Source organism: Rhincodon typus, unplaced genomic scaffold, assembly GCF_021869965.1.
Source record: "Rhincodon typus isolate 14 unplaced genomic scaffold, sRhiTyp1.1 hic_rhity00001925, whole genome shotgun sequence".
Classification (NCBI taxonomy): domain Eukaryota; kingdom Metazoa; phylum Chordata; class Chondrichthyes; order Orectolobiformes; family Rhincodontidae; genus Rhincodon; species Rhincodon typus.
Genome location: NW_025967563.1, coordinates 2,705 through 11,969, shown reverse-complemented (window position 1 = coordinate 11,969; position 9,265 = coordinate 2,705). Strand labels below are relative to the sequence as shown.

At 40.6% G+C, this 9,265-nt stretch overlaps 1 protein-coding gene across 2 annotated transcripts in view; it reads right to left on the bottom strand.

Moving 5' to 3' along the window:
• LOC125481380 (MAP kinase-activated protein kinase 2-like) overlaps positions 1 to 5,713 on the bottom strand; it is an 11,156-nt gene extending 5,443 nt beyond the window's left edge. For both annotated transcript variants that reach the window (XM_048592854.1, XM_048592853.1), the window contains exon 1: positions 5,197 to 5,713. In XM_048592854.1, coding sequence (XP_048448811.1) covers positions 5,197 to 5,442 — 246 coding nt within the window. In that variant the 5' untranslated portion in view covers positions 5,443 to 5,713. The remainder of the gene's footprint in view (positions 1 to 5,196) is intronic.
• Between the last annotated feature and the right edge of the window lie 3,552 nt (positions 5,714 to 9,265).

Sequence of the window (9,265 nt, the reverse complement as noted above, 5' to 3'; positions counted from 1 at the left end):
TCCTCCCACCTCAAGCCCCACCCCCATCTCCTACCTACTAGCCTCACCCCGCCTCCTTGACCTGTCCGTCCTCCCTGGACTGACCTATCTCCTCCCTAACTCCCCACCTACACTCACCTTTACTGGCTCCATCCCCGCCTCTTTGACCTGTCGGTCTCCTCTATCCATCTTCTATCCGCCTCCCCCTCTCTCCCTATTTACTTCAGAACCCCCTTCCCCTCCTCCATTTCTGAAGAAGGGTCTAGGCCTGAAACATCAGCTCTCTTGCTCCTCTGATGGTGCTTGGCCTGCTGTGTTCATCCAGCTCTACACCTTGTTATCTCAGATTCTCCAGCATCTGCAGTTCCTACTATCTCTGAAATGACCTTGTAAAGGAGATGGTCAATCTGCCAGGGAGTGGTCAGAATTTGAATTGGGTTTTGGATTGTTTTCTGCAAAAAATGATTCTGGCTGTTGATTCTATGGCCTGAAGATTTGAAAACTCCCTGCATAACCTCCCACGAGCAACTCGTGGAAGCTCAGAGAATAGGAAGTTTAAATATTACTGCTTTTATCCAAGTGAATTGCAAATGTGACTCAATCGACATCTTCAACAAAAAAAATCCAAGAAAGTATCGTTTATGGCTGCAAAACAGCACATCATAAAAACCACTTAAGTAATCTGGCCAATTTTGTTATTTTCTCTTAATTGTGTTTGTCTGTCTGGTTTTTTTTGAAAGAGGCTGGGGCTAAAAATATACAGGTGCTGAGGTGTATAACATAGACCGATATCAGATTACTTTGTTGTTTTATTTCACGCTATTAAAATTGTTACATCATTAATAAATTGCTAGGTCTTTAAGACAGAACCAGTGTCTGGAATTGATTATTCACGGAGTCTGGGATTGGCTGTTCAAAATTCTGGTTGGGAGCCATTGGGGTCAATTCTGAGGGTCTTTGAAGGTTTTAGTTTTACTGTGTTGCAAATACTGAGATAGTATGGCTGATTTGGTTAAGCTGTCTCCTTGTCATAACATATTGCAATATTATCTGAAAGTAAAATTCAAGTTTCTTAAAAAAAATTTACCCACTTGCATACTAGAACAGTGAGTCACATCATCCAATCAATAATGGGATTTACAAGTGGAAAGCTCAAGATGCTATGCTTCAGTACTATTGAGGTTGTGTATTTTCTTTCTATAAAAATCACATTATTATTTCAAAACACGAGTATCTGTCATGATTTTTAAAAGATACTATAACTATGCACTAATCTTCTGAATCAGAGAATGTTAATGTTCATGCACTGAATTCTTTGAAATTGAGATGGAATAACTGGAAGGAAAAAATACTCCACAAGATGTTCACACCATCTGAAAGTGGACTATAAAACTTCAATTATTTTATTTCACAGATCATCAACTCAATTTCTTGTCATTTCTCTTCCTTGCTTTCCTTTTCCATAGAAATTGCTTTCCCTAACTGACCTAAAATTTCTCTTCATGAGGTCTTTTCACTTAAGTTCCAAGCAACCCTCAAAAGAGATTGTCCATTATATGGCTGCTGTACTTAAAGGAGTTGAGAAGAAAGGGATAGGAGGGTGTTTTCTTTTCAGAAGAATAAAGTGAGGGTTACTCCTGTTTGATTGTCTGCATATCTGAGTGATGATGACTGCCTTGTTTCTAAGTTCAGAATTATAAACTAATCTGGCTTTGCTAAATAAATATTTTACATTACACACAAAGCTACACTGAACACCAACTCTGGTGCAGGAAGACAATACATTGGTCATTACAAAAACAAAAATGCTAGAAATATTCAGAAGTATATGTGGAGAGAAACAGGGTTAACAATTAACATAATAACCCTTCATTAAAACAGATGACTCAACACAAAACATTAACGCTGTTTCTCTTCACAGATACTGCCTGATCCGATAAGTATTTCCAGCATTTTCTGTATTTTATTTCAAAATTCTGACATTTTCAGTACTTCCCTATACAGTACCAGCCTGGGCTAACTCTAAAGCCTTGATGAACTGTTTAATTATGCAGCTCTGCCTTAAGTGGATGACACCTTATTTTTAATCAATGGCACCTAGTCACCCCCTTTCACCAGCAAGTTCTAATGAAGAGTTATTGATCTGAAGTGTAAATTGCTTTTCTCTCTCCATGGATGCTGCTGAACTTGCAGAGTGTTTTCAGCAGGTTCTGTTTTTCTGTTTCAGATGTCCAGCAGTTACACTATTTTGCTTTTAGCTCCCCCAGCTCACTTGCAGTGTTTTGTTGCTCCACACTATCTAAAGTCTTTAATAGAACTACAATCTTGTCTTAAAGGATAAAGATGCAAGACGTTTTGTTGTTGAAGTAGCTGTACTCTGTAACATTAAAGATAATATCATAAAACCTCATGGGTGCATCCTTGATTTCTCCAGTATCATCTAAAATAACACTGAACTTGTTCTGCACATACTTTAAAAAGTCACTTATTGAAGAGTTACGTTTTGGAACATCTAAATAGGAAGCAGAATTCATTCAAACCTGGTGCAACCATAATTCATGAGAATGCAAGTGTCAACTCCCACATGAATACTACAGGTTTAATGGAAACAACTGAACAGTTGTGAGCCTGAAAAAGCATGTAAATGCAGTGATCCATGCTGTATCTCAAATCACTTCCTGTATCAATAACAAATAGAGGAAGAGGATTAATTTCATCCATGCAGAATTACTTAAGTAAAAATAGATTTTATGTATTCCTTCAATTTAAGCCAGCAAACTACTTCCAATATAGAAAGCAATCTACACTTTAAAGAAAATAATTGTTAACATTGAACGCTACTTTAAGATCAAAAACGTTAAGGAATTAAGTCAGCTTGCAACACGCTGCAGAAGGTCAAAGCTGAGTATCAGTTGTACGTAAAATGTTATGTTTTGTGGCTTTTCCTACAGTTGCAATTTTTAAGCTTGCCTCTCTTGTTCTGTCCAAGCTCCAAATACGTTACTATGATCCCTTCTCCCACACAATTCCAGAATTATTGCACTGTCTTCTGGGCTAACTCACTTTTCACCAAGACTTCACCCTGCAAACCCCATCTACCTCAGATTTTCCCCTCTGAATATCTTCAAGTATCTGATTCAAGTCAGTGAATCATTACTTTTTCATTTACCTCAGTGTCTGCTTTACAGACTTCTCCCAGTTCAGTGGGCGTTGAAAGGTCATTAACTTGAAGTATTTATTTATTCAATTTTTCCCTCTCTACAAATGCCACCTGAGCCACTGAGTGTATCCAACATTACCTGTTATTTAGGTTTTATCCTTTTCAGTCTCGCCAGAATCCTATGCCGTTATTCTTATCCTTTCACTTTGGTCAGTCATTTCTAAATCAGCAGATAATGGTGAACCAAGCACAATTTTTGTGTCACTAAGCCTTACAGTAAGAACTTTATAAAGTGTCCCAACAATGCAGTCCCAGTCGGACAGTCCAAATCCAGTGGTGGATTCTGCCAAGTCCGTCAGAATGTTTTAAACAGGCTTTGTTTATTTTTCCAAGATGTACAGGAAGACCCACAGAAAATGCTTCGTAACTGCCGTGTCTAAAACACGACCAAACCACATAATTCATATGGGAAAATTTAGGAAATGCAGGGACATCAATACATTCGCACATAGTCAAAGCAACGTCATTAACAATCTCCAATCTTAATTAACAATAAGATTAGCTAACAGACACAAATGTAGACTGATTCTCTTTTAAATGTGGTCAAGATCAGCAACTAGCTTAGAATAATAGCTGGCCCACACAAAAAAAAAATCAACTGAATAACCTTAAACTCAATACAATGTACAAGATTTCCACTAAACAACAAAGGTGCTGGCAATGCTCAAGTTTCTTTTCAGTAAGTTGTGCCTCTCAGGAGAAATGAGCAGGGTTATGTCCCAAAGGCCTTTCTGGTTCAGTGCCAGCAGTCCAGGGGATTTGAGGTTAATCGGAGAACTATCACAAATCCACGTAGAGACATAATTCAAAAATATCTGGCACACCACAACCTGCCTAGAAGCTGAAATCAACTCGTCTCCTGAATAGTCAAAACAATACACAGATATGACAGCACTTTTCCATCGGAAATTTGGCCGAAGACATGCTGTTTTACCTCGTGAAGCCAGCATTGGCAGTTGGTAAATCCGTGTAAACTTCAAGTGTGTACAAAGAGCAGGTCGAGGAGTTTTGCTGTAAATCTTTTTCACAATAACTAAGTGATAACCGATTCCCTTCCTCACACCCCGCAAACATGCAAAGGGAGAATTATTCCCCAAGATCCGCCACATAATAAGACACAAACCATGCGATTTTGTGGGGAGAAAATGCAACACACGTCTCTACCAAGCGAGACGACCCTAAGACTCGGTACAAAGTGCTCATTGTCTGTCCTCACCTCCATCTCTATACTTCAGACCAGCTACAATACTAAACAATACGTGTCACTGAAATGACAAACTTATTACACTCCCGAAACCGGGGAAGCCTCGAAAGAAAGACCATCTGTCTGTCGATGCTAGAGTTGAACGTTGTTAACTGAACAGTTCCCCCAACGAGGATTTCGAAATGGCAGGACAGCCGGGAATAGCAGATGGGCAACTTCGCTGGCTGAAAAACACAGAGCCAATACTCTACTCATCCTGGTGGTGATGGAGAGAGGGGTGGGGGTGATCCGTATTGTCCTCAAACTCCCCCTCGCCTTTTTGTTATTTGTATCTGAGGAGGGAGCCTGTTCCGGTGAGAGGTTTCAGTGTGACAAAGCAAAACATACAAATAAAAGCGAGTCAGTCAGTTTCCAATGCAGGGGTCTGGGAGGAAATCCACCTGCCGTACAATTTCTCAGCCTCCCACCTCAACGTCTCCGTTTCGCTTCTCTTCCCAGTTTTAGGGAGCCTTTTAGGCCCAACTGGGAGTGAGATGATCTTTCCACCTTTTAATTCTCTCAGATACTTCAGAACGAGCTCCACGCCGGTGTTAGGAAGCTACAGTGACGGGCAGATTCAGTCCGGCTTTAGAAATATTCTAAACTCTACATTCTAGGACTGTGTCTGACAGAGCACACCCCACCCCCCAACCCCCGTATCATTAGGGAGTTTACTTCAAAACTATATTTACAGAAGGTCGATCGAGCGGATAACATGAGTAGTCCGCTGTCAAACTTGGACGCTGGAACTTACCTTCAGAGCAAATTTCTCCTGGGCTTTCTTGCTGAAACATTCCAAAACTTTGCCATTGATGCCCAGTCCCAGAACCTGCGCCGTGACCTTGTAGTCGTCGGTGATGGCGTTTTTCTTGGTCTGAGCGCCGGTTCTCTGTAGCTGGAACGGAGCCGGGGGAGGAGGGTAAAGGGGAGCCGGAGGCGGCGGCTCTGGGATCTGGTTACCTTGTTGCGGATCCCTGGCTGTCGCAACGTTCGACAACATTGTTACATCGGAGCTCGATACTTTGTAACCCAGAGCAAACCCCCGGCTCCTTGTCAAACACAAAAGTTACAGACTTGCCACCAAAGACAAGTAAAAGTAGCTGGACCCCCAAACCTCACAAATCCCCCGAGCTGCTACACCGCCTGTCAAGAAGTAACGATCAAAATCCAAATCTCCCTTTTTTTAAAATCCTTGTTAAAAGCCTAGCTAAAGATCCCACTTGGTCAGTTTCACGGCACTTCACTTCCAATTGAGTTTCAGTGGAAATAGACGCGCTGACGTCAAAGCCTCACTACCAGACGGGGAGAGTCATGACGGTCTTTTCTTAAAGGTGATCGGGACAAAGGACGCTTAAAGGCAATGTCTGTTTCGGCCTTCCTGGAGGGCTGCGGTGGAATTTCTGTCGCAAAATCGGAGCCATTTTGATAGTGCTTGTCAGAAATGCTATTGTGTTCAGAAATGTCATTGTACCCAAGGTAAAACCAAAAACACGGTGGCTGGGAGCAACAACAGAGGACTTGCCTCTTGGGGCCAGATTTTCAGTCATGAGGCCAGCCACCTATCTGCTGCCCAATCTCAACAATAGCATAGATATTTTAAAATCAATCTGATAAGAAATATTATGACACATCTCTGGTGCAGTTGGAACTTGAACCCAAGCTTTATCAAGCCCAGAGATAGGGGTATTCCCAGTGCACCACAAAAACTCCCTTACTAAGGCAAATGGAATCCAATCCAGATAAATGTGAGGTGATTCACTCAGACAGGGTAAACAAGGTGAGGAAACACATGATGAATAGTACTGGAAGCGCTGAGGATCAAAGGAACCTTGGAGACTGAAGATAAGAGAGACAGACAATACGGTTCTTTAAGGTAGCAAAGCAGGTAGGTAAAGGGGTGTTGAGAAATCATAGAGGATTCTTGCCTCCATTAAGTGAGGCATAGAGTTTAAGAGCAGGGAGGTTAGTTGGAACTATATAAAACATGATTTGGCCGCAGTTCAGAAATCCATATTATAGGAGGAATATGACAGTGATGGAGAGGGTGCAGAGGAGATTTAGCCTTTGGAGTGAAGAATTTCATGTATGAAGAGAGTCGGGACACACTGGGGTTGTTTTCCTTACGGTAGAGGAGATTGAGAAGGGGCCTGATTGAGGTGTATGAAATTATTAGGGGCATAGACAGGGCAGACAAGAAGAAACATTTCCTCTTGATGGAGGAATCAATGACCAGGGAACTCGATTTAAAGTTTAGAAGAGATGTGAGGGAAAACGTTTTTACCCAGAGGGTGCTGGGAATGTAGAACTCACTGCCTGTCAGCGTTGTGGAGGCAGAAACCCTCGTTACATTTAAGAAGTATTTAGACGTGTACTTGTGATGTCAATACGTACAAGGCGATGGGCCAAATGCTGGAAATGGGATTACAATAGTTAAATGGTTGTTTTTGACTAGTGTAGATGTAATGGGCTAAAGGGTATTTGTCTGTGCTGTAAATCTCTATGACATTATAAGAGCATTTTATAAAAAGCAAACTAACACCATTACAAATCTGCTATTACCACTGTCTTATAGTCCTCAGTCACTGACTTGTGACCAAGTCTCATCCAATTGGACCATTTTTTAAATGATCACTGCTAAGAAATCATCTGAAAGTTGTGTGTTGACCCATTCTAATATAGTCAGTGTCAGAAGAAAACTACATTGTGAACGTCAATGGAAACTTTCATCTAAACACACCTGAATGACTGGATAAATCTCACCAATAATTACATTTGTTATTGTTGGTTGGAAGTTGCTTCATAATATGTTTAAGTGCAAGACTGAGCATGGAGCTCTGCTTTCCTCAATAACAGAACTTAACCATGAAAACACGCAGGATGTGCACTCATGAACTGTTGCAGAAGGGGGCTCACCTCCACCTTCTCAAGGGCAGCGAGGGATGGACAATAAATGCTATTTATTGACAAAAAGACAACAATGTTTTCTCTTTCTAACCGACTTTATCATTATTCTTTGATTATCTCTTTCGCTTTCTTTCTCATTCACTTCTCATTTTCTCTTTCCTGTTTTCTTATCTCATATCAGCCCACTTAACAAGGGTGTCACAATTGCATTTTTGTCTTTCATTCTCATGCTGGAAAGATTCCCTGGAAATGGGTTCTAAATCCTGTACAAGGGACCACAATCCAAAAGGATAACCTATCTGTTCTCTTTGCAGACTGTGGTATGATTTGGGGTGTATCACCAGCATTCTCTGAATTCATTTCAGATGTCTAGCAATTACAGCATTTTTGTTTGATTTTGTTCTGGAGTTTATCTGTGCCAATCCTGGCAAACCTGACTCCTCAGTGCCAGGGTTGCTGTATGGCATCTCTACAGAAGACAACTGCTGCTGAACCACGAATACAAACTTTTGAAGATGAAAGTCTGAAATTCTGAGTAGGACCTGGATTTCTCAGCAGATATCACCATTCGATTTTTTTCATAAGCTTGTAATAATGTGATTGACATGTTTTCCTGAGATGTGCTGAACGGGAAAAACAGCAGCAAATTTCTCTGCTGCTGTTTCTGGCATATTTCCCAACTCCAGCTTTAATTAGATGCTGTGCAAATCCTTAAATTACATATTCCAAGGTTGCTTTTTGGGTCAAGTCTTGCATTTTGGCAATCTTAGAAGATAAATTCCCAGAATTGTTTTCAAAATTCAAAGCAGGTACGTCAGATCTAAATAATTATTGTTTATCAGAGTTAGTAGCTTTTAATAGAGAAAACTTCTTAATTACTTGACAACAATATAGTAGTGATTATCTGCAGTGCGTTTTTCTTTGAAGATGTTTTGAGATCAAATATCATCAATAAAGTTTCATATTGTGCTTAGTTCTATAAAATAAATATCGATGCCTCTGTGACAGCCAATGGGTTGCAGGTAGGACAGGACATGAATGTCTCCAAATTCACAATCAAAGCTACAGCAATCAGACTGTTCTCCAGTTTTATTGCCTACTCAGACACAAAAATTAACAGTTAGGGATGACACAGCATTTATAATGAAAAGTTAAAACAGACAGCAACACTTCTTTTGTTTATTTTTTGATGTGACATGGAATTTGTTGGCAAAGCGAGTATTTATTGCCGTTAAACTGAATGGCTTGCCATTAAAAATCAATCACATTGCTATGGACCTGGAGTTACATATATGCGAGACTAGGTAAGGATGGCTGATTTCCTTCCTTAAAGGACCATAAGACCATAAGAAATGGGAACAGGAATAGGTTGTTTGGTCCTTTGAACTTGCTCTGCCATTCAGTAGAATCATGGCTGATCTGATATTCCTCATGTCCACTTTCCTGCCTTTCCCCGTAACCTTTGATTCCCCTACTGATCAAGAATCTATCTCTGAAATAACCCTCCGAGAGAAGAAATTCCTCCTCATCTCAGTCTTAAATTGGAACCTCTTTATTTTGAGACTATGCCCTCTGGTCCCAGACTCTCCCATGAGGGAAAATATCCTCTCAGCATTTACACTGTCAAGCTCCTTAAGAATCCTATATGTTTCAATTGGATCATCTCTCGTTCTACTAAACTCTAGTGAGTCCAGTCCCAATCTGTTTAGTGTTTGCACATAAGACAATGCCTCCACACTAGGTATCATCCTAGTGAACCTTTTCAGAACTGCCTCCAATGAAATGATACCTTTCCTTAAATGAGGGACCAAAACAACTCACGGTACTCCAGATGTGGTCTCACCAGCACCTTGTACAGTTGCAGAAATATTTCCCATCTTTTACTCTAACCATCTTGAAATAAGGGCCAAAATTCCATT